Below are 25159 nucleotides of genomic sequence, written 5' to 3'. Positions count from 1 at the left end.
TTAGACGCCTTTTGCGTCTTTTTTCTCCCCCCACTGCCGTTCGTTCCCGGTATATAAAGATTTGAAAGCTAATGGCTCAACAACACCGGACAAAACTCTTTACATCATGATTTGGCCAGCAAGCGTGCTACGAATAGATGGATGAACGGATGAATTGCTGGATGAATGGATGGAGGGGTGTCTGCCTCTTTCAACAGTTTGTCCATGGTGATATTAAAGGGATACGCCTTGAATTTGTGGGATTTCCCTTTTACTGATATGTAGCGCCATTTAGAGGACGTTCCACCTACTGATTCACACGATACAAGACTAGGACATGCTAGCATTGAGAGATAAAAGCGGGACGAGACAGATGTCTTTCTGTGTCCGTGTTGTGCTTCCTCGGGTTCAGAACCCTCAAATGATCGGAGGGGAAAAAAAACATGTCCGTCGTTAGCCGCGGAGGCCCTCTTGGAGAGCGAATGAAGACACGAGGAGATGGATGAAACGCGAGGACGCGCCGTGTCGCGACTAAGGGAGACCGGGCTAGTCGAAGTTGAACTTGATGCGGTCCTCGAAGATGGCGATGAGGAGCATGATGCCGAATCCCGTAAGCATGCCCACGTTCTGCAGGACGAAGTGGCCCAGCTGGCAGGATTTGTTATCTTCGCTGTCACCGTGCAGCATCTCGGGCATCTGTTCGGCAAAAGGAAAGGAAAAAAAAATGAAGGAATTCGGTGTTGTCGTTCCCATTGCGGACTGATTCCTCAGGAGGGCGTTAATACTCACCATGTCCACCAAGGCCACGTACAGGAACATGCCAGCGGTGACGGCGAAAATCCAGCTTGTGACGTTGTGCGTGTACTGACCCACGGCCATGCCGATCACCATGCCGAAGTAGGCCATGAGAGCTGACAGCAAGTTATACACAATCGCCTGCTTAACCGTCATCCCAGCCTTCAGCAGCACCGCAAAGTCACCTAGAGACAAAAAAAGGAAAAAAAAAGAAAAAAAAAAGAGAGAAAAGGCAACACAGTCAGCCCCACTGCATATCGTGCCGCTTCCACAGCGCTAATCTTGGACGTGTTTATTTTATGAGCTGATAAAAGAAAAAAAAAAACGGGTCTCCGTCCCCGAGCAAAAACGGATCGGAAACCGCCGAAAGGAGTCGGTCGCCGGCCTAGATTCTCGCGCCTCCTCACCTGTCCCCCTTTTCGTGCTAATTAACGTCATTAACGTGTCTTGCGCATCAATCCGTCTTGGGGAAACAGGCGGGCTCGGCTGCACGCCGCTTTTTTCCCTCGTGTCGACAGGCGCAATTAAAACAGCCGTCAAAAAGGAAATTAGCTGCACCCCGAGGTGCTAAACAGCGCTTATTACCACCACGTAGGCAGAACCTCAGGAAGAGGCGATGACACACTCGGTGCTCTTTCGGGGAAAGCAAGAATATAAATATATGTAAAAACATAAGATACATACAAGCTTCTTTGTTCCCACACACACACAGACACACACATTATATATATATATATATATATATATATATATATATATATATATATATATATATATATAAGGGATGTGCGATTCAATTCACCATAATACGATGTGTTACGATTCAATATGGTACAGAAAGTACACTTTTATTCTTTTGGTTCAGACCCCTTTTACAAGCACGCCTTGAAAAAAAAAAGAAGAAAAGAAAAAAAGATTAAATAGAACCTGCCGTTCTTTTCCCTGTTCTGGCTTCAGGAGGATGCAGCTCTACCTCTGCCATGTTAATCTCTATTCTATGTAGTGGTGCTGAAAGAACGCGTTCGAGAAACCGTTTAAGCGAGGAGAAATCGATCGTAGAAAATGCTGGTTACAAATGATTGGTTACTTTCGAAATAATAAAAGTAGAGCGCATCTACTAAAAATGATATAAATAGTTTGTAAAAAAAAAAAAATATATATATTCTCTCCAGGTAATCCAAACAACTAGAAAGAATAGAATTTTTTCCCCTTCTTTTATCTGGTGCATGATCGATCGAGGGCACGGCTGTTTTGGTTACCGTTTGTTTTCCTTCCATTTAAACACGAAAAGACGCAGACGCACACAAAGAGGTGGGACGGAAGGTCTCTGTTCGCCGCCTGATGTCTGGAAGGAGATGATCGATTGATATGGGATGCATGAGGCATCGCTGGAAATGAAAAGCCATTACTCACACGAGCGGGAGAAATATTACGGGAGATCTGGCTGCGCTACGAGTGATTCATACGGACTAGCGGCATCCTTAAGGCCAGCTTAACCTTCCGTATATCCAAAATATAGCAGGGGCGGGCGAGAAGGCCACTAGTGGCAACTTCGTCCTACACGATTTTTTTGGGGGAAATATGGTGTAACAACACATTTTTTGGCTCTTCTTCTAATTCATCGTCCTTTTTGGTTCTGCCACATATTATAGTATACATATAGTATGCTTTATGGTTACTGGAAGAAAAATAAAAATGTAAACCTGTATTAAATAATAAACCTGTTGTGAACATTGTATGTCTTTTAAACCGTTTAAAATAATTCAATTCTATCTTTATAGCAAATTGCACATATAAATTTGAACATCAAACATTTTAGAGGTCGACCGATAGTGGATATTACAAATACCAAAATATCCAAAAATAAACTATGAAAATGTGTTCAATAAAATAAATATGAATATATTACTTAATAAATATAATGGTGTTTTTTTTATATAAAATATAAATACTTGAATATAGCGCACAGCATGCAACGACAGTGATTCACCTCTAGTGGCCGCTCTCGGTAATGACGCCGTGCTGGAAGCAGGAAAAACTATTGGTTATCAGCAAAAATCCATGCTATCTTACTATTTATGCTGATTAATCGGAAAACCCGATGAATCGGTCGACCACTAATACATTTGTTCCTATACGCTCAATGAGAATGTCAGTGGAGATGATGAGGTTATTAACGATGATGGAGATTGAGTGTAAATAATAAAAAAAACTCCATTCAGAAGTAGAGCATCAGGATTGAATAAATAACATGCTGACAATCTCAACACGACTCATGAAATCCATTGTGACAATCGAATTTGTTCGTCCTCAGATCCTTTTCCTCCAGCTTCAAGAACTGAGGTAATGATCGCATGAATAATGCTTCAAGGACCAAGAGCAACATGTGGCGAGACTCTGAACTTTCCCTGCTGGCTGTACAAAACGCTGAGTCACGAGCAGCCTTCAAACAATGTCTGAAGGCTCACCTCTTCATCAAGCGTGTGGATTATGAATTATTAAATCTATTAAAAAGTGCCTTGACCTTGCTTTTTTATTCCGTTTCTTTTTTCTCTGTAATAGACTTCCCAGCGGGGAATTTCGATCGATGATGCTTTCAGTCCTTGACCTAGTGAGGATGCGCTTTTGAAAAACAACAAAAAAAAACAAAACAAAACAAAAAAAGCACTCTGGATAACTCCGGCGTCTGATAAAGGCATAAAACTGATGCTAACACTATGAGCAGTAAAATAAATAAATAAATAAATAAATAAATAAAAAAACTTAGATGTCGGTCATTAACACGCAACAGTTGATCATTTCCGATAGTAATATAATATATATTATACGTTTAAAAAAAGAATGATAGCTATATGGGTTTATTTTTCAGTGACCTACCCAGTTCATGAGGTAATTCATGGCAGAACACAGCGACAGATGTACTGATTCCCCCTGTAACGTTGGCGCTAAACGCAGCACCTGCAAAAAATAAATACAATTTTTAAAAATAAAAAAAAAAGCACCCACAGCTTTACTATAGGTAGAATTCAAATACATTATACAGTATCCATTTTTGTCAAATTTCGAGTTTTGTCGACTTTCTTTTTAGTATCTACACATGTCCATCAGGTATTGTGGAAAAAAACTCTGAAGCAGTATGATGCAATGAAAAGACCTTGAAAATGGTTGAGAGGAATTCAGTGTATTATTAAGAATTCGTTTGCATCAGAAAAATGAGCAATACCGCTTATGTGGTGTTGGTGTTGCTCTGCTTATACAGCAGCGATTTGCCAACGATGAATGTGAAATTGTGTGTTTTAAGAGGACCTCCCATTTTATTATTGTGTGTTAAAGCTGCGATAAAAACCTATTCTTTCATTAGCATCCATTATTATAGAACTCATTCTTATTGTATTCATATCCTATACGGATCCATGTCCTTTCCATATCATATCTTATCCTTATTCTGTATACCATACTGATCCATATTTCACACTTCTTCAGATCCCACACTCATCCTATACCTTTAATTATACATATCATTTCCTATCCTTATTCATATCCATATCCTACACTTATCCAGTCATGTGCAGAGGAGGAACATGGGGTATATCGGTAGAAGAATGCTGAGAAAGGAGCCACCAGACCGTAGGAAAAAAGGAAGGTAAAGGAAGATCCTATTCTTATCCTAATCCAATTCCATCATAAAACCTTATCCATACTCTATCCTTATTTTATTCGACCATCATGCCGTTTATATAAAAACGCATAGAAAGACGTAAATATAAACCGATCGTTTGTGTTACAGCAGGTTACACATGCGTTTTGGCACATAATACTGATGTAGTGATTCTTCGTTACAAGGTGCTCTTTGAAATTTGATTTAGAAATGGGTCGGACTCGGATCAGATTAGATATGAAAATGAAATTAGACCACGATTCATGATTCAATATTGCGCCATTGCGTTTTTTCCGACATCAGTCATTTTGCTGAAACGGCACCATTTTTTTTTTTTATAGATTTGAACCCGCGTTATTGTGGACATTTCAGCGGGCCTTACCGATCGCCAACCCGTCGCTGAAGTTGTGCATGCCGTCTCCCATGATGACCATCCAGGCAATGCTAGCGATGCCTGCGTCTTTCATCTCCTTCTCCGTGTGGCAGTGGCCGTGATGCGAGTGGCCGTGGCCGTGACTGTGCTTCTTAGTTTTGGCCTGCTGGCTGTTTTCCGCAGCAGCTCCAGACAGCTCAGAGTCCGTAATGGCGAGTGGAGTCTTGCTGGGAGAATCTGGAGGCTGCGCTTCAGTCATCAGAGTGTCGTTCTGGGAAGCTGATTGCGGGGGGGAAAAAAGGGATTTTGAGATTCAGCTTGAAAAAAAAAAGAGGAAGTTTGTTTATTATGTAACGTCTGAAGCGCTGAGTCACTGTCTGTCTTCGAACAAAGCGTGTGTGATGGGTGTCTGCTAAATGCTGCATATCACCATCGCGGTCTTATGGTATATGAAAATGGCCACTTACCATCATCTAACCGTTTTAAATGCATCCACTCGGCATCTGAGCGCCTGTTCAGCTTGTGATCGGACAGCTTCTTCCCGATCTTCCCGTCCTCGCCTCTCTTTTTCCTCCGACAGAAGCCACCCTGCACACACCAAACCACTGGGGATATAATACCTGAATTGAGTTACTGAAGTTCTCAGTTCCTGGTTTCAATGCATTCTCATAGTCACAGGGTTTCTGTGTTTGAAATATTTTAAAAGACTTTTAAGACCATTAGGATTGAAATTTAACACCTGTATCAGTGACGTACCCCGTGGTCTTTGTAGTGTTTGACCATCCTGATGCAGTGCTCGATGATGAACAGGAGGTAGATCCCTGCGAGCGCCGTCAGCCCCTTCCACACGCCGTCGAATTTCACCAGCCAATCCGTCTCCTCCTCTTCGTGCTCGTGCTCCCCATTGCTGTGGTCGTGGCTTCCATGAGACTGCGAGATAAAAACGAAGAACCTTGAGAAAAATGTGATCTCTGAGATCGCAACCCTCCGACTGGGCCGGTAGTGATCGGCGGTCGTGCCAGAAGGTTTGTGTGATCTTACGTGTGGCAGCAGATGGAGGAGGGCATCGCCGCTCAGTGTGCCCACTGCCAGCGCCACCAGGAAGGTAAGCAGGAACTTGAAGCAGGACTGATTGAGGATGGGCACCAGCACCACACCCAGCAGAGACAGCAGGCTGATCACCGTGATGGACACGAAGCCCCACACCCAAACCCATGCTGCAACGACAAGAGCGAGAACTCAGTGCTGCTGAAGAGCAAATTACATCACAGTGTGCTGTTCGAATGGCAGAATGGAATGTGGACTAGAGGTCAACAATTGATTGTCTAGTTGATTAATCAAGCTGTTTTGTGATATTTTTTATTAATCGGCTGCAAATTAGGCTGTATTACAAGGGGCGCATCTGACACACCAGACATTTTGTGTACGGGAGAACAAAACTCGCTCGTACCAGCAGGTGGCAGCAGTCTATAGTCAACATTTAAGGAGGGTAAAGTTACATAGTGCCCCTTTCATCTGCCCCAAACTTCAAATTATTTCATACGATCCATATGATTGTTTGTATTGTCTAAGGGTGCGTCGCATACGCAGTGTTTCATCTACAGAACCCGACCCCGGTGTGGTCTGTTTGCGCAGGTGAGAACGCAGCCCTCGCACTCGGGTCCGGACCCAAAAACAAACTGAACTTCCATGAACTACAGCGCGGTTTCTTTACAAAAGATCCAACGTTTCAACCCCACAGGTTGTGAACCTAACATGCCGTGGAGTTTGCTTTGAGGCGCTTTTTAACGAAATGTAATAATATAAACGTCTTCGGATCAACTAAACGTGTGAACTGGACGTAGACGAGGCAAGACACATTACTGAAAGAAATGCTGCTAATTGCAACAAATGTATTAAAAAACAGCAGTTCTCCATGTTCTTCATGTATGAATGATATTTGGAAGCTGTTGGTTAAGGCTCTGTGTTACTGGCCATGAAGATTAGCAATTTGATCCCCAACACCACCACAATGACAATGTTGGGCCCTTGAGAGAGGCCCTTAACCCTCTCTTCTTCAGGGCACTGTTTCCTGGCTGATCCTGCGCTCTGACCCCGGCTTACTAACTGGCTAGGATATGTAAAGAAAGGATTTCAGCGTGCAGTATCTGTCTATGTCGATGTGAAGAGTGAAAACGATTTCGTTTTCTTTCTTCTTCAGCCTTTAGTGCGACTTTTTGCTTTCAGGTTCAATGAATGATCCAAAATGAAAAACGAACTGAAAGCACCAATTTCTTTCTTCAGTGAATCGGATCACTGAAACTACTGAACGTTCAGCCTGAGATTTGCCTTCTACAGCCTCTTAGAAGGAAGGAAGGAAGGAAGGAAGGAAGGAAGGAAGGAAGGAAAGAAAGACTGTATTAGTTTACATGCATGTCAAATTATGACCAAATATGTTTATATTTATGTTTGTATATGATGCATTCTAATTAATTCCTGTAAATTCCTGGTAAGTTTCCAAATTGGAATATTTTCAAAATTCCCCAGATGAAATTCCGATGGAAAGTTCCCAGAGATTTTTCGGCCCTGTGCAACCCGAACCACGAGCAAAAAATAAATAAATAAATAAACAAATAAATAAAAACGCCACGGCTGTCCCACTGAAATCGTACACTGAATACAGCGATGCAGCGCGCAAGCAAATAAGTTTTGACTTTCCAATGGAAGACCTGATTAGATATGCTGGAGTGATCACAGAGGGTACCGAGCAAAATAAAAATGAAAGGTAATTAGCTTCATTAAGCAATCATGTTAATTGTATTTTAATGAGGGTTAGTGCAGAGTTTTAGAGGTCACACAGACACTGTTTTCCACTGGGACTGTACTGTTTAGAACTCACTGCACATGGTCACGACTTACTGACACCACCGAGTGCACAGGATCCAGAATGATGATATTGTTCAGGGGAGAAAAAAAGACCTCACAATACTGAAAACAACAACAACAACAACAAAACGACACAGTATAAGAAAGAAAGAAAGAAAGAAAGAAAGAAAGAAAGAAAGAAAGAAAGAAAAGACAAAATATTGAAAGAAAGAAAGAAAGAAAGAAAGAAAGAAAGAAAGAAAGAAAGAAAAGAAAAATAGAAAGAAAAGACAAAATATTGAAAGAAAGAAAGAAAGAAAGAAAGAAAGAAAGAAAGAAAGAAAGAAAGAAAGAAAGAAAGAAAGAAAGAAAAAAAGAAAGAAAGAAAGAAAGAAAATAAAAATAGAAAGAAAAGACAAAATATTGAAAGAAAGAAAGAAAGAAAGAAAGAAAGAAAGAAAGAAAGAAAGAAAGAAAGAAAGAAAGAAAGAAAGAAAGAAAGAAAGAAAGAGACAAAATATTGAAAGAAAGAAAGAAAGAAAGAAAGAAAGAAAGAAAGAAAGAAAGAAAGAAAGAAAGAAAGAAAGAAAGAAAGAACAAAATATTGAAAGAAGGAAAGAAGGAAAGAAAGAAAGAAAGAAAGAAAGAAAGAAAGAAAGAAAGAAAGAAAGAAAGAAAGAAAGAAAGAAAGAAAGAAAAGACAATATTCAAGAAAGAAAAAAATACAAAATATTTTGAGAAAAAAAGAAAGAAAAATAAAATATTGCAAGAAAGAAGACAAAATAAAAGAAAGAAAGAAAAAAGAAAGAGAGAATGAAGGAAAAAAGAAAGAAAATATAAAAAAAAGAAAGAAGACAAAATATTGAAAGAAAGAAAGAAAGAAAGAAAGAAAGAAAGAAAGAAAGAAAGAAAGAAAGAAAGAAAGAAAGAAAGAAAGACAATGGAAGGTTTCACCCCTTTGCAACCCCTTCAACAACCAAAATAAATATCGTCACAACCGGAGGAAATGACAAAAAGTAAGATTGTTGGCCAAATTTTGATTACATAAATATCAGGATGCCGTGTTACAGCGCCCCTGAAGCACTGAGGGTTAAGGGCCTTGCTCAAGGGCCCCAAAAGTGGCAGCCTTGTTTGTATGTATGATTAGTTTGAAATATTGCATTTAGCTACATTTAAACTCGTATTTGTTCCCAAGTAAAAAATAAATAAAAAAATAAAAATAAAATAATGCAAGAGAGAAAAAAAAAAAACGTGTCACGGAAACGAAACACTCGAATCGCAGAAAGATTAGTTAGATGGGTGCGTGTGCTCTGGAATTCTCTCATTATTAAATTACATACCTGGGTATTTTTGTTTTTAGCTGCAAAAGTGCACATTAGACTCAAGGGTTGGTCTGTTGTGTGTGTGTTTTTTTTTTTTTTAATTACTATAGTTTTTTTATTTATTTTTGTTGTTGTTCCACTTTAAATTGTAAAGGTGTTCCTTCAATAAAACAAGTGTTGAGTGTATCTGCTGAACTGTGTCGAGTTTACGCTCCGCTTTACTGCATATTCGTTATTAATGATGATTAACAGAACTGAGTAAGTCTCGAGTGAGAGCACATGATGGCCTTTCCTCATGGAGATAACACAACCTTACACACAAAGACATCATTCACACATCATATAAAATTAGACTCGCAGATATACAAATTCCTGCTCCCTGTATACAGCAGTGTAGTCGTCTTTAATGTGTTAAGATCATGCGACTTGCAGAAAAATGAAACGCTAACGAGTCGACTTGCTTCCTGTAGTAAGGTTTGTTTGTTGTTTTGTGTGTGAGGATGTGTAAAGATTTTACTGCTTTATTACGGCGAGTTATAAACCGTCGGTAAAACATAAAAGGAATTCTGATTTAGAGAATGTAGATAACAAGCCTGTTTAACCCTTTATTCAACACTCGGGCCATGGTTTTATGTTTTTGGGGAAAAACAATAAATAAATAAAACGGAGCAAAAGAACAAAACTTAAATCAAATTCCGTCCTCTTTCATACTTGTCCAAAACGCGTAGGAACCCGGTATGAATATCAGACCGTCTGAAATAATAATAATAATAATAATAATAATAATAATAATCGTACCTGAGTTTTGAATCGCTTCCTCAACTTCGTCCTGATGGTAATGGTGAATGCACAGGCGACTGTCTATCTGATAGAGCAGGGCGGGACAGAGGTAGGTGAACTGCGCCGGGGAAATGAGCAAGTCGGGACTCATGCCGTAGTAGTGGAGCAGCTGCGTGAGATTTAGACACTGGACAAAAAAAAAAAAAAAAAAAAAAGAGTGAGTTAAAATGTTTGCAAACGCGTAAGAGTTTTCCCGTAATAATGAAGTACCTCTTCGTGTTGGTGGAGCATGCCTTCAAGCCGTGATGTGTTCGGGATCATCATCATCTTTTCCGGGACGGCGCGCTTTTCTTTAAAAGATGGTCCCTCGTGGTGCTGGTCATGGTTATGATCGTGGACGTTCCCGCTCTCGTCCATTAAGGAGCTGAGGGTAGGGTTGGTCTGTCCTTTACCCTTCTGTGTCCTCCTGAGCCTCTTAGGCGTCGAGGTAGGAGGGTGACTGAAGTTCTGGAGAGCGAGTGCTTCAGGATTGCTGAGCTGCAGCGATTCCGAGGTCATTTGCGTAGGCCCCGACTGGTCCGTTGTGCCTGAAGTGTGGTGGTGGTGGTGAGGATGAGGGTGTTTATGACGATGATGATGATGGTGGTGGTGGCCACGATGATGCGTTTTGTTTTCTTTGCTGTCTCCAGTGAGGTCATTGGTTTCCTGCTCAGTGGTGTGTTCCTTAGTGGGCTCGAGATGTTTATGGTGAGGTGTTTCAGTCAGAATATTTTGTTCACGGTTATGATCGTGTTCATGCGAGTGTTCGTGAATGTGGTCATGATCAGAGTTCTGATCGTGGTCATGATCGTGGTCATGATGGTGGTCTCCATCCTTAATTTTCCGCCCATGAGACTTGCTCTCTACAGTCGGTCTGGTTCTTGCAGCGAGACTGGGGCTGCACGAGCTTCCCTCATGGGCATCGTGGTGGTGGTTAGAATGCTTCGTGCGCGAGGTCCCACCTGAATGAGAATGCAGCCCTTTCTGCACTTCCAGAAGGTCCAAATGGGCCACGTAGTCATGGCCCAGGTTGTCGTGATCCAGCTCCACCACTCGCACCTCTCCCAATCCCAGGTTTAGCAGAAGGTCCTGGAAGCCTCCGAAGTCGAGGAGGTCCTGCTTGCCGTAGCGCCGGAACAGCTGCTGGATGTAGTAATGCTGCTCTTGCTCTGCGGCTTCTTTCCGGTTCACAGGCACCGGGTGATTGGGGGGACCTACGTAAGACTCCATTGATATCTGGTGGTCGTCGTGGACACGGTCGTGGTCATGCTCGTGCTCGTTGCTGTGGTGATGGTGGTGGTGGTGATGGTGGTGGCCGCTTTCATGACAGTGAGTGCATTGATGGAACAGCAGGGTGAAGACGCAGAGAAAGCAAAACTTGGTGTGGGCGTGAACTCTCATCGTCTCTTCACTTCGACACCGCTGCGAATTGAAGAAAAAAAAAAAAGGAAATTGAAATGAAAACAAGTCTCTTAAATTGTGGTGGATTTGATTTTTCTGGACAGAGAAGCATCGAAATACACAGAAAACAAAGTGAAGTGCTAACGAGAGAATAACGATTTCACGGTTACGATTGACAATTATGGGAGAATTTCAATGCAATAAACAAAAACAAAAATAAATAAAAAGGGACAATTCTGTAAGCATTCTGGTAAGTTCAATAATTTTCAATAATTGGTAATAAATACATTTTACAAAATTGATTGGTATTAAATAAATAGGTAAATAAAATGTATTAAATTGTTAAATAAATAAATAAATAAATAAATAAATAAATAAATAAATGATTAAATGGGACAATTCTATAAGAATTCTGATAAGTTAAATAATTTTCAATAATTGTTAATAAATAAATTAGTAATAAATAACTTGGTAATAAATAAATAAATAAAATTAATTAAATTGTTAAATAAATAAGTAAATGAATAAAAGGAACAATTCTATAACCATTCTGGTAAGTTGAACCATAAACTCATAGATCGGGGTTTCTGAAGGTTTCAAAAGTAAAACTATTTAAGACCTTTTTAAAACCATTAAGAATCAAATTTAAGACCTATATCACAACAAACACACACACAAACACAAAAATACGCTGTTACCCTTAACCCAGCCCTAAATGCTGAAATATAGCATCCGTTTCACGTCTGTGGCACAATCCGAGAAAGAGATTCACTCTAATAACAGTACCTGATTGGCTGTTGGTCTCATATGAAGTCGTAACACAAGCGAATTATATTTGGAAAGAAGAAAGGAAGAACTACAACACCACGGAAACGAACAGAAAACAAACACAAGTGCTGCATGAGCATTTCAATGAGCGTTAGAGGAAGCGCGTCACATGGACGTCGGTAAATGAAGTCCTGTTTAAAATCATTTGAACCCAGAAGATACAAGTTTTCACAAACATACCTCGAGGACAAAACAGCTCAATCGCTAACTTGATAAATCGACATACAAACGGCGTGAATTTCCAGAATTCGTATCTGCAGCCGATTATCCTCATCACCTAATCTGTTTATTTATTTATTTAAAGATGTGACCGACATCCTTTCTCTACCATCAGCCTCGGTTGTGTGAGAAAAAAAAAAACGACAAAAAGTGATGGTCACATTGGAGAAGTGCTGTTTACAAAGAAATGAACCCTCTGGTGAAGAGAGCAAAAAAAAAAAGAAAAGAAAAAGAAGAGAGATTGAGAGAGAGCAAGAGAAGGAGGGATGAAGAGAAAAAGAAAGAGCAAGAAAAAGGAGGGAGGATTTTAACAAATACAGACTTCAAAAACAGAATAAATGCCCTGAGAGATGAAAGGCAAATGCAAGCAAGAGTCTTGTTTTAAAAAAAATAAAAATAAAAACAAAGAAAGAAAGAAAGAAAGAAAGAAAGAAAGAAAGAAAGAAAGAAAGAAAGAAAGAAAGAAAGAAAGAAAGAAAGGAATAAAGAAAGAAAGGAATCGGCTTGTCCGTCAATTCAAGGACCAGCCCTATAAAAGGTAACTGAGCAGCGGAGACGTCAATCTCAGTTGCGGACGCAATGCGGAAGTTCTTCGTTTTCTGGCGTTCGAGACGTCTGCGAAATTGAAACCGCTCTACGCTCGATCGCGACATTAGTCCTGAGGGGAATGAGTGGAAGAAGGAAGAAAAAAAATCATAACTATTATCACTTTGATACGATGTTATCCTCGAGCGGTCCATTGCGAAACAAAAGATTACAGACTAAATAATTCTTTATTACACTTCAGAAGCGATTATAAATTTAACAGCTCTGGCTAGATCGAGATCACATCGCATCGCATGCTGCTGCGTAAAAAAAAAAAAAGAAATAATGAAATCGTTCGTAAGGCAGTTGAGGAAAAAAAAAAGAAGAAGAAACTGGCAGCGAGCAGCTTCGATGGGTTTCTCCTGCTTTGGTGGTCTCATATGTTTTGTACTTACACCAGTGTGTGCTTCCCGATCGCGCAGCTTACGTGGAATTAAAAGACACGCGGGTCAGGCTGGCTTTCGCTTTCAAACAGTGAGTATCGAGCCTCGGTCTGAGCGCTCGCTGCCTGTGTTTATAAACATGCGAGTGCAGTGACCTCTGAACCCCGCAGGAGATAGGAAAGGGCAATCGCGCAGCTCATTCCGAGGCGATCGGGCCTCACAAACGAGGCAGTGTTGCCTGCTCAATGTGCTCTTTGTTACCTGCGCAAAAGGGTTTGTTTTTAAGCGAAAGGCGCGTGTGTGGGGGAAAAAAAGTAAAAAAATCATGAGACACTTCGGATCAGACCGGAATCTGCTGGAAGAGTGAGCACACATGATGACACAGAGGAACTACTCCGAGGTGCTGGTGAAGAGTCACATGTGCAGCACAGGACGTATGTACGCATGTAGACATACTCATTCATGTACTTACTCATCCTTAGTATCTGCCTGGTCACTGGTGTGTGAGTGTGTGTGTGTGTGTGTGTGTGTGTGTGTGTGTGTGTGTTGGTGGGGGAGGGAGGGGGGTGTGGTTGGCGTACTCGTTTGCTTTATATATATGATTACACCTTCTTTTTTAACGGCTTTGAACACATTGTTTGATCATTGTTTCATCACACACATACACACAGAGAGTCCAGTCTAACATCAGACTTTAGAGCATGAGAGGTTTTTTGTTGTAAACTAACCAGTACGTACCGTACAACTACGGCCCTCCACTTCGGCCCCGGTCCTGATGCGAAGACTTTCTCCCCCCGACTCTTCACTCTGCTCTGAAACTGAATCACAAAGTAGTGGTTAGTATCAGAAAAGCGTTTCAGCCTGTTATTTCATCTCTAAGCAATCTCAGAAACTCCATGACAAAAAAAGAAATAAAAAAAAAGAAGATAAAAGTAAGTGACAACAATTTGGCACAGTAGAAGGTCAGCGATATGATTAAGCCCCTTGTTTCTTAGCTGCTGGACGAAAGCTGGAGATGAGGGCATTGTTTTAGTACTGTGCTGCTCAAGAAACTTCCCAAAGTCTTTAAGTCAGCTGAGTTCATATGACTCTCATGCGCTCTCATGACTCGCCTCGTTTCGTCTCTCCAGCTTCGCTCAAGCGCGAGTCAGTCCTTGGTTCAGCGACCGACGTGTAACCCGGATCGACAGGGCTTACGGTAAAGCCAAACCGGATTATCCCATTATTTACAGGCTGCTTTGTTTGTTTAATTGCCGATCTGGCTCTCTTAAACACACCAACACACACACACACACACACACACACACACACACACACACACACACACACACACACACACACACACACACACACACACACACACACCAGACAACATATAAAATAGCGAATAAACAAACACCCACTGAGCCGCGAGGCGAGTCCACGGATGTATCAATCAACCAAACCGGCTGATTAACTCGCAAACTTTAAAGGGAAACCGCGATGACACGAGATCGGATTGAACTTCAGTCCAGGTTCTGGTGTTCCATCAGAACGTGATTTCCGCTCCTGGAGCTTCAAGAAACCGTTAACATTAAAGCTATGTGGGCTGGTTTTTGCTCTAAGACGTTATAATGCTCCCCAAATCATTAAATATGTGGCACAAACATATCTATGGAGGACGCTCTATGAGAGCTCTAGGTGAGCTCAATGGTCTGTCAGATCTTTATAGGGAGAGTAGACACACAGTGAGAGGAGAGAACCCTTACACACCCTCTCAGCAGAACCGTGGTGTATATTCGTAGTGAAAAACAGCATGCTTTTGTTGTTTTTTTTCCCCCTGATTAAAATCTAGCGTAAGAAAAAAAAAACGTCAAGAGGGCACTGGTTTTCCAACGAATTCGAACTTGGAACTGGAATTGAATACTGATGACAATCGTGGACAAATATGGACGCTTTATGCAAATGTATGTTTATTATTAGTGAAAGAGAACTCAACCGTGAGCATGAAGACACACTATTCTTGTAAATGTTTGTAAAGTAATTGTGGCGTTTTAAATGACGGAAATCTTAGGAAACGCCCAACGGAACTTTTGCCATGTTTTCACACGGACGGTTTTAATCGCCGGATGTGCGCGTCTTCAGTAAAGTAAATGTTTAGTGATTTAAAAAGGTTTATAGATTTATAGATTTTTTTTTTATATCAGATTAGAGGAAGAACGTCGTGGAAAAACGTGTTGCTTTGGAGGTTTTATTTTCACCTCCTTTATAGTTATGTATGTAGATTTTTTTTTTATCAAAACTCAGAAATTTGTTTTTATAGCCCTGATCTACACATAAGCACAAAATGAAGTCTAGAAAGTTTAGCATTCATCAGTTCCTGGCTGAATTACGCATTTGAAATCCAGTGACTGGTTCGAGACGTACGTCTGCTAAACCGTCCAAATGTAAATATAGACACAAAGAAAACAAGTCCACATGAGTGAGCATGTGCATATGTTTTCGCAAAGCCTTGATAGTCAGGAGCAATGAGCAGAGGCTTTGGAACGCTGTGGCAGATGGAGGGAGGAGCAGCATGGGCTGGAAGCAAAGTGGAGACATGCTGACCAAACTTGTGCAGATCATTCAAGAGGAAAAATTTGAATTCTAGAGACTGGTCGATACGATGGTCAAATACGCTCTACTCTGTACTACCTGGTGATACACATGATGATCACTTGAACACAGGGTTCCTACACATTTTTCATTTCAAAATTCCAGACTTTTCTAATAATTTTTTTTGTAATAATTTTTTGCAACATAAACATGCGTTACGTTAGAATGTCGCATTTTAATTATTGATTAATAGAATCGACTTTTAACTTTCAATCCTACAGCATCAGAAGGATTGTTTACGTGCAACTCGCCAAGAAACTTCAAAACAGAACTAAAATCCAATCCAATGACACGAACGTTTTCGGATGTTTCCAGATTTGAAAAAAATTTGTGGAAAAAAATTTAATTAGTTAAATAAAAAATTATATATATATATATATAAGAAAACCGAATAGGGTGATAGTATGGAAACAAATATTTTTGGACCTGAAGGAACCCTGTTGTGTTCTATAAATCGAAACGTCAACGTGATCACGTTTCTTGTGCAACGGTAAAAGATGATCCAAAAGAAACAAATGCCTGAGCTACAGGGAGCCAAGCCCACAAATCCTTGATCCTTTAGTCAAAAAGGCACATACGCCTACCTTAAAAATAAACAAGACACACCGTAAAACCAAACACGTACTACCCAGATAGATGACCGGCGAGGTTAAAAGGTTCTCGAGCTTGATGTGTCAAAACACGGCAAAAGATTCGCACTTTACTAGCAACAAATACGGTGCTGTGAATAGATTTTTTTTTTTTACTTACTTTTCCCTGATAGGCAGGTTTGGACAGATTTCTATATATATAATCATATAGGATCGTATATATGAGTTATATGTATATTAGCATCGCCGCTAGTGTTCGGAAATAAGATCGCGTCTTCAAATGTCCTTAGTCCGACCGCAAGGTTGCAAAATTCCGCAAATTTATGGAATTAACGGAAATTATAACAGCAAATTTTACAAAAGGTCAGCAGGGAACTTAAATTTAGATAATTTGGGTTCAAACCACCAGATTTTATTCAGTTGAATTTCAACCTGAATTTCTACTCAGGCCACGTGCATTTCCACCGTAACATAACACACACCTTTTTTTTTCAATCTTGCACACAAAATAACGTCGGAAACGTCCTTGTGCTGTGTGCAAAACAGTCGAACGATTGACAAAGTAAAAAATCTCAAAGAAAAAAAATTCTGTATTAGTTTGCATGCATGCCAGCGACAAAATGTTTGTATATCATAGTTTACATCAATTTCCAAAAAAATTCTAATTAATTCCCATAAACTTGCAACATGACCCAAATTTACAGAAAGTAAAAGTCCCCATAGAAAGTTTCTGGAAATTTTCCCGCCCTGAGCGTCACCTTCGAGCGCTGATCCTGAAGTGCTGATCCCTGAACCCTGGACTTCTCAGACACGAAAGTCCTACAATAAAGTAAAACGAGTGAGTAAAAGCTACATATCATTTCAAAAACAATTAAAAAGTTTGAATCGAATCCTTCAGCACGAGGCGACGGTGCACCTGTGATGCGTCTCTCAGGCCTTGCGTACCTTCCGTCCGAAGCTTGGTCTGGATAGCTGAACGAGCCGCGCGGACGGACTGAGGAGATCGACCTGCCTTTAATGTTCTCCTACAGCAGCGTGCAGGACGCCTCCTTCACGCTGATGCATTTTTTGGGTCAAGAAGGGCGCGGTTGCGGACTTGTACGCATAGGAATGGGTGGGTGGAGAGGGGGATTTAAGTTAATCGGCTACCGGAGTGACCGCATGCTGAAGGGGAAAAAAAAAAGAAGCAAGCTGAGGAACATCAGTGAGCTGTGAACTTTGAGAGATTAGGAACGCTTGATTGAACAGCTGTGAAGTTCCGGGTGCTAAACGAAGGCCAGCTTCACCTCGCTTCTAGGAATCGTATATTGTTCTAACATTAAAGCGCTTTTTATAATCGTCATGAGGTTTTCACACCAAGAAATGGACAGTGGTGTAATGGGACACGTATTCACAGACGTTTTAAAAGTTCGTTCAAACTTGAAAACGTACACAAATCCGTATCGCCCAACTGGGATCGAAACAGTTTTTCTATTTATTCAATTTGATTTAATACAATTTTATATAATAATATAATATAATAATGGTGTATTGCATTATTTTTTATTTATTCTATTTTGTTTTAATATATTTTATGTTGATCAGGTATTATAAAATATTATTTTACATTATTTACACCAAGAAGGCATTTGATTTAAAATTGTTTTAAAGCTGTTGATGTTCGCAAATGTTAGTACTACTACTACATAATAATAAACTGCGCTAATTGAAAAACGACATCAAGTAAATCAAGTGAAAATCCAGGTTTAGTGACGGGACAAATTCAGAAGAAAAAAAGTCATGTGACAATGTAACAATTGTTTGTGAGAAGGAAGTGAAATCTACTAAGGGGGAAAAACATGTGGGAGAAAAACGTGCTTAATTTTCGTATAAAGAAGCAAAAAGTTCTGCTCGAAATCGGATTTTCCCAGGCCTCTAATTAAACATGGTGGTGGTGGGAATGGGCCTCCTCCAGCCCTTATTACTTATCCCAGAGAACCCCAGGGTGCCAATACTTGTGTTTGTGATGGAAAAATGGGGGGGGTGTTCTTGATTAAACTTGCTTTGGGACAATGTCCACCATTGCAGCCACTATACATATAATAAAACTCAAAGGAAATAAAAAAGATTGGCACTTTTATAAACATGCACATTTAGCAAAATATTGACTCTTTTGATGTCTAAATCGTCTCTTTTTTTTCCCACATCAATTTTCAGCAGGGGTGTGTATACTTTTGCCCCGCCTCGTTACACTGTCCTGCCTTGATTTCACATAAGTGACCAAAAAAATAATAATAATCTGCTGCGTAGACGCATCAAATACTCCTTAGCAATGTTTAGAGACTCGGTAGAAAATATGTGTACGTTTTTATTTACTAAATCACGCGTGGAAATGAATGCTGGACGCACATCTGTGTGCACATCTGGGGATGTGAAAAGAAAACTGGCACGAGAATGACACTTATATTGTCAATGATTGGTGTTGGGGGAATAAACATTGGATTTGATGTTAAAACAGAGCAGAAAAAAAAACAAAACTAATTTTAAACTTCAACCAGTTTGATATCCTCGTAGCGAGCGAATTTGCCTTGACACTCCAGGTGTGTATGACATTCGGCATCTTGAGAAACGTCTCGGGAATGAAGTGGCGGCCTGTCGGAGGCTGAAATCCGAGACGGCGGGTTGCACTGATGCTCGTGATAATCAGATACTAAAAATAGCCCGAGAGCTCAATTTCGGATTCATCTGTTCACCTCGGAAGGCATCGATTTCCCTCTAGCTACAATTTCAACAACAAAAACACCAAATACACTGAAAAGTTGGAAAGTCATTTATGGAATTTCACTCAAATCCTTCATGGAAACCATACGAACAAAGCCGTATGACCCACCCTGCAAATGAAGGTTAAAGTTCGACCTTCAGACCACCCTTTCACCAGGCTTATATCAGCAAAACCTGAAAAATTCGAGGAATCTACAAGCGTGCTGATGCATTAATCCCTTAACACCAACAGCCTGTGATATGGGGGGGAAAAAAAAAAAAAAAAACCATGAGGTCACGGGAGCTGGAGATTGTTACAAGCGTGTGGTCGTTTGATAGAAGACCGACTCCAGTGCACACCATCGATCCCATGAATCTCGCACGTTTTTTACTGAAATGTTCAAATACTCTCGACGTTCTTTTAAATCCATGCAAGCATCAACATACATTTTCGACTCAAGATCACGGTAGGTAAGATGAGAGTTTCTAAGGTGTCATTCGTTTTCATGCTCAGTAAGAATTCAGAAACTATATTCAGAAAAAAACACACCATTTATTTGTTTTTACTTCCATCTTATATTTTGAGTTATTTGTAGTCGTGTGGGAACAACCTGGAGGTTAAAGAACTGATTAAACATCAGCGGCTTCATCCAACGTTCTGGCTTCACTCCAAGAACTTCATATGTGGTTTCCAAAAACTACAAGTGAAACGACACGGGGAGCCAACACGCGTCTTCTTTTAAAAACGTGAGCTGCGTGTTTGATTAATGAATACATTTTTCACAACCGCCATTTTCCATAAAAAAAAAAAAAATCATTTTCATTTCATTCATTAAAAATCATTCAATTTTATATGTTTAGCCAATAAACATCATCCCAAACCATTAGTGTCATTAATTAGTCTCTATACGCTTATAACGTCTAATATATGAAGCCGTTTTAGTGTCGCATTTAAAAAAAAAAAAATAATAATAATCGGAGTTTACGAGAATAAAGTCATAACTCAAATTTTTTCTCAAATATTTTGAGAAAAAACTCGGCACCGGTGTTAAACTCGTTAAACTTATATCTTTAACTCGATAAAATATATAGTTAAAGGGGTTATTTAAGTGGGTATAATTTATTCATAAATCCAAAAAAAAAACAAAAAACAAAAAACAAAAACAAAACAACCCTCAGATCCTCCTCATTGGGAAACTTTATTTTACTTCCGTTTAAATGACGCAAACATTTACTGAATTTACTAAGAACTTGGTACATGAGTCCTACTGCCTGCCAGCCTAAACCACGTTTGTTTAATGGGAATCATTTGCACAAATTTTAAATAAAACAACGAAACTTCTTTTTGTTGTGTTTTTTTTTGCACTGAAACCGTTTCTCGTTAAACAGCGATAATGTGCATTCGTATTGTAGAATTTACAGACAAAAATCGATACGCCACAGCGCGTGAAAATCAGCTGTGGTGAAGAAAAGCATGAGAAAGAGGAAGAGAAACTGTGAGAAGAATCCAAATCGTGCAGAAATCTTTCTCTGAAGAAACATGAGGAAACGCAAGCCCCGCCCACTCCCTGACTCCTATTTAAACCTGTTCCTAAGAGATGCAACTAAATCTGTTTTATACATAAATATAAATAGCATCATATTATAACAATTAACAATGGTGCAGTTGACAAGAAATGAGCACACACACACGCGCGCGCGCGCGCGCGCGCACACACACACACACACACACACACACACACACACGTCAATTAAACTGCTACGCATTTGTATTTATTCTTAGTCTGTACAGAAAATTCAGCACTTAGATTAGATAGTAGTTACTAGTGATGGGGAGATCGGATCATTTTAGTGACTTGGTTCTTTGAATCTCGTTCGTCAAAATGAACAAATCTTTGAGTCGTTTAGTTCGTTAGAACTCGTCAAAATAAACGAAGCGTTCGTGAACGACTCGTCGCTACCAGTAGTTACGATGACACTCGTGAACGGTCCTATGTTCTGTTTTAGGACCGTAGCAAATCGATTTCCTATTAGATTGCATCGATTTTCATCTAGAAAAACGGCTCTCTTTATTTCCACTGGAATAATGAGTAATAACGCTTATGGGGTTCATGACTAGTTCCCAACGCACCCAATTTTCTATTCGCGTATTATTACAGGAAGCGAACCAGAAGGTCCAAGCTGAAACAAGATCAGCCTGGAATATGGTTTAATCTGAAGGAATGTGCCCTGATTCAGACGGGTTCCTTTTCTTAGAAGGGGTTCGATAGGAAGGTGGGGTGATGTATTTATTACGGGTGTATCTCTGGACATGCTGGAAAAAAATCTGAAATGAAAACAGAGGTTCTGTGCTGTTTATTCGGTATAAATCCATGAACCGCTTCGTCGTTTTGTCTATTGTCCACACCGGATTGAAAGAACGCATTTAGTTTGAGTTGAAACCGCAATACGAAAATAGATCTGACCTCTAAAATAGCCAGCAGCAAATCTGTGGCTTTTGAGTAAAATGTTCAGTTCTTCAAACAAGGGTTCTGGTCAATGTGACCAAACCCAACGGCCCTTATGATAACTCAAAACAATTAGGTTGTTATGAATGATTTGAATGTAATACACATGGAGTTTGGCATGACAACACTTCAAACTCTGTGACCTATAGAGCTTGCTGATCTGAAAAAACGTCCTCCTGTAACACGACGTGACAAGCACACATCAAGAAATCATCTCACCCGTATGGTGTTTGAGTCAGACTGATGGCATATTGTTGATGAACCGGTAAAAATAGATCGAGTTTCAATGGTGTATGATGCCACTGTCAACATTAACCTGGCAAATGATGACATAATTGGTTATAATTACCAGTAATAATGAGGTCTAAGAGCCCTGGATGCTCCACAGACTTGTCTGAAATTTCAGAAGAATGTACTAAACCCATAAGTCTAACCGTGTTGTCATCAGACATACTCTGTTAATGAAGGGTATGCAGGAAGTGTGCAAATACCTCTGCTTGGTAACACGGTGACGTTATTCGTTTTGCACAACCAGTACGTGTTAGTGTGAATGTGTTTCACAACAAAAAAAAATGTCTAAATGTTTATTTCCCAAATCAACAAAAACATAAGCACTACATATAACCATTATCTCTAATTTGGACCAGTACCATGCTGTGAATTTTTTTTTTCCATTTAATTCCATAAATGACCGTGAAATTTAGTCTGCAGGGAGTTTTATTCATTATATATATAAAATATAAACCACTTTTAAATCTCCATGCACTGAGAAATTAAACTCACCCCAATTCAGAATTTATTATATTAGAAAGAATTTAAATAATCAAATCATAACACACCTATAATAGCATATGCACATTTGTGCACGTGTCATTATATATATATGTGTATATAACGGGCTGTCAATCGAGATTAATCGCAACTTGAACACATGTTCTAAATGTACCTTAAATAAATACTTTCTCTTTAACAATCTAATGAACATGGACAAATATGGACACTTTATGCACTTCTCTGTTTATTATTAGTGAAACCGAACTCAACATAGAGCACGAAGACAAAATATTCTTAAAGACGTTTTTAATTACTGTGTTTTAAATTACGTAAACCAGCAGGACCCCAAATGGGACTTTTGCTTTGTTTCCACACGGACGGTTTTAATCGGCGGATTTGGCAGATTTTGTTGTTTGAATTCAAACTTGGCAGTAAAACAAAATGTTTAGCGATTAAACAATTTTTCGGTGGCGATATATATAGTAAAGTATAAAGTGAAGTAAAGAAAGGACTTTGTAAATAAATGTGTTGCAGTGGAGGTTTAAATTTCGCCTCTTTTATATGTATTTATTTGGATGTTTAATAAAAAAGAGTCAAACAGAAATGAGTGCCGTTAAAATTATCCTGCGTTAATATACATATATAAATAAATCCAAATAATAAAAACACCCCCTCGGGCAGTGGTTTGTGACTAATACAGAGTCTACACACTAGCTCTCTTTCCTTAGAAGGGCACTTAATCGAGCGCGCGCACCTTTGCGCATTCCCCGGATGGAGACACCGCCGCCCACGCGCACGCTCCGGCGCGTGAAAGGCGTTTTCATCCGGGACACGAATTCACGAAATAAATACAATAAAAAAAATATTGTACACGTTGTGAAGTGTTTCTCGTTAAAACATTGACGTGTATTTAATCATAAACACATGACAAAAGCAATTTATTTCTATCATTTTTTTTAAGGACAAAAAATAATTCGGTTAAAAGGGTTAATTTTAAAACGGAGCTCCGAACCTACCATAAGCAGCACCCAGTCCACACCCAGTCCCCGAGGTTTTCCAAACCATTTTTCTTTATCAAAATATCAAGTTTAATCAATTTCGTTATATTGTTTAAGCATTACTTCCCGTCCGAGGACGCTGAGGCAACTTTAGCTAAATGCTAAACCTCATGAGACGCGCGCATGCGCACCGACAAGCGCGCGCCCGCACACACAGACACGCGCACACATACACATTGATAGAAAATTGAAGATATTCTTTTATTATAGTCTTCTTATAAAGACGCCGCCATTTTACATCCTCTGTCAAAATCGTCACATAGAATAACACGGGAGGGAAATTGAAATACATAGCTAATGCTAACGGTGAAGCTAACCACCGAGCTAAGATCCAGGCTTGGTAAAGGCACACGTCAACGCGCAAGAACGCCAGGACAGAGAGAGAGAAGCCCCGGGAACCTTCAACCTTTTCCCGCGCTATATTTATTATTCCGCTTTGCCTACAAACGCAAGACGGATGGCTACGCATGTATTCGCGTCTCGGGTCCATGTTGTGGGAGTGTGTGAAAACGGAATCGCGGTTTTTTTTATATAGTTACCTCACTCGAGTGCCGTGTGCATCTCCTCTCCGCTCGGTACTAAAAAAAAAAAAACCCGGAAGCGCACCAGCAGGGCCGATACGGGGCGCGGGAAGGGACAATTCACCAACCAACCTCGTGACCATGTCGCGTGCGCTGCTTCTCCTTTTTTCTCCTCCTTCTTCTCATTCATCCATTCATTCATTCATTAATTCCCTTCTATCTTTAACATTAACAAGTTCAACCTGTTTGATGGTTGGGTCAAAAGTTTGTGGACACCCCCTCTTTTCATCCTCAGATGCCATTTTTTTTCCAAACATCCCATTCCACACTGTCCAAAACTGATACGTTTTCCTCCATACCTCCTCCATTTGCTGTTATAATAACCTCCAGCTTCCTGGATTTTCAAATGTTGTCAGTCAGATAATTAGTAGCTCATTGGTTAAGGTTTTGGATTACTGATCAGAAGGTTTGGGGAGACCAAACCAGGTTCCACAATCTGCCACTCTTGGACCCTTGAGCAAGGTCCCTAACCACTAACATTCAGTCCCAGTTAACTGGTATTATAACCGCCAATCTTCTCAGATGTTGTTCCACTATGGGGACATTTGTATTCAGTCAGAAACTTAGAAGCTCACTGGATAACGCTTTGGGGTTACTGATCAGAAGGTTGGTTGGTGGTTTTGCCAAGATGCCACTCTTGGGCTTTGGGTCTCTTGGGCCTATTTTCTGTTAATCTCCACTCTTCTGGGAAGATGTTCCACTAGATTTTCAAGTCATCATTCATCCAGTTGGAAATTAGTAGCTCAGAGGTTAAGCATTTGGGTTACTGGGTTCACCAAGTTGCAAGCATTGCATTACTTACCTTTTTTTTTTTACACATGAATTAGGTAAATTTTATTCTTTGTTCACTTTTAATGCATTATGTATATTTTAATTCTGCACTTTAGGCTACTTACTGTCACCAGACCGTAATCCATAATGCCGAAATTGTCTTCAAACCGTCACAAAAACAGATCTGATTAGTACCTAGCTCCAACACAGTGACTGACTTCTTTTTGTTTAATAGTACAGCATTAAACTCAAAGTATATAGTGGAATACGATCAGGCAGATTGTTTAACGAATAAGAAA

The 25159-nt window shown here is 39.9% G+C and overlaps 2 protein-coding genes across 6 annotated transcripts in view; one reads left to right on the top strand and one right to left on the bottom strand.

Moving 5' to 3' along the window:
- The window catches only part of dnah7 (dynein, axonemal, heavy chain 7), a 99851-nt gene extending 96550 nt beyond the window's left edge, over positions 1–3301 (top strand). Inside the window, exon 66 of the mRNA XM_083537224.1 lies at positions 3089–3301. The gene's annotated coding sequence lies outside the window, so the exon portion shown is untranslated. The remainder of the gene's footprint in view (positions 1–3088) is intronic.
- On the bottom strand, positions 75–25159 carry slc39a10 (solute carrier family 39 member 10). Of its 5 annotated transcripts, XM_083537241.1 has the most exons (12): positions 17376–17594; positions 17189–17249; positions 13945–14024; positions 10022–11212; positions 9770–9938; positions 5847–6022; positions 5562–5735; positions 5273–5393; positions 4815–5084; positions 3652–3732; positions 769–959; positions 75–675 (listed from the first exon to the last, which is right to left on the bottom strand). In XM_083537241.1, exons 4-12 carry the CDS (start codon positions 11189–11191, stop codon positions 526–528), a joined length of 2502 nt encoding a protein of 833 aa, XP_083393367.1. In that variant the 5' UTR covers positions 11192–11212; positions 13945–14024; positions 17189–17249; positions 17376–17594; the 3' UTR covers positions 75–525. The 5 variants fall into 5 exon arrangements, with proteins under 5 accessions (XP_083393367.1, XP_083393368.1, XP_083393366.1 ...); XM_083537242.1 differs by lacking the exons at positions 17189–17249; positions 17376–17594 and adding an exon at positions 24986–25159; XM_083537240.1 differs by lacking the exons at positions 17189–17249; positions 17376–17594 and adding an exon at positions 24048–24193.

Source organism: Silurus aristotelis (genome assembly GCF_946808225.1).
Source record: "Silurus aristotelis genome assembly, chromosome: 3".
NCBI classification, from domain to species: domain Eukaryota; kingdom Metazoa; phylum Chordata; class Actinopteri; order Siluriformes; family Siluridae; genus Silurus; species Silurus aristotelis.
This window is presented reverse-complemented; position numbering and strand designations above follow the sequence as displayed.

What these genes read in the sequence shown, in the direction of transcription:
- slc39a10 (XM_083537238.1), bottom strand. Translation starts at nt 22,128, where the DNA reads ATGTCTGATGACAACACGGTTAGACTTATGGGTTTAGTACATTCTTCT. An exon ending in TGCTCCACCAACACGAAGAG is followed by an intron (nt 9,939 to 10,021) that starts GTACTTCATTAT and finishes TTTTTTGTCCAG; the next exon opens with TGTCTAAATCTCACGCAGCT. An exon ending in TGAATTACCTCATGAACTGG is followed by an intron (nt 960 to 3,651) that starts GTAGGTCACTGA and finishes TTTTGTCTCTAG; the next exon opens with GTGACTTTGCGGTGCTGCTG.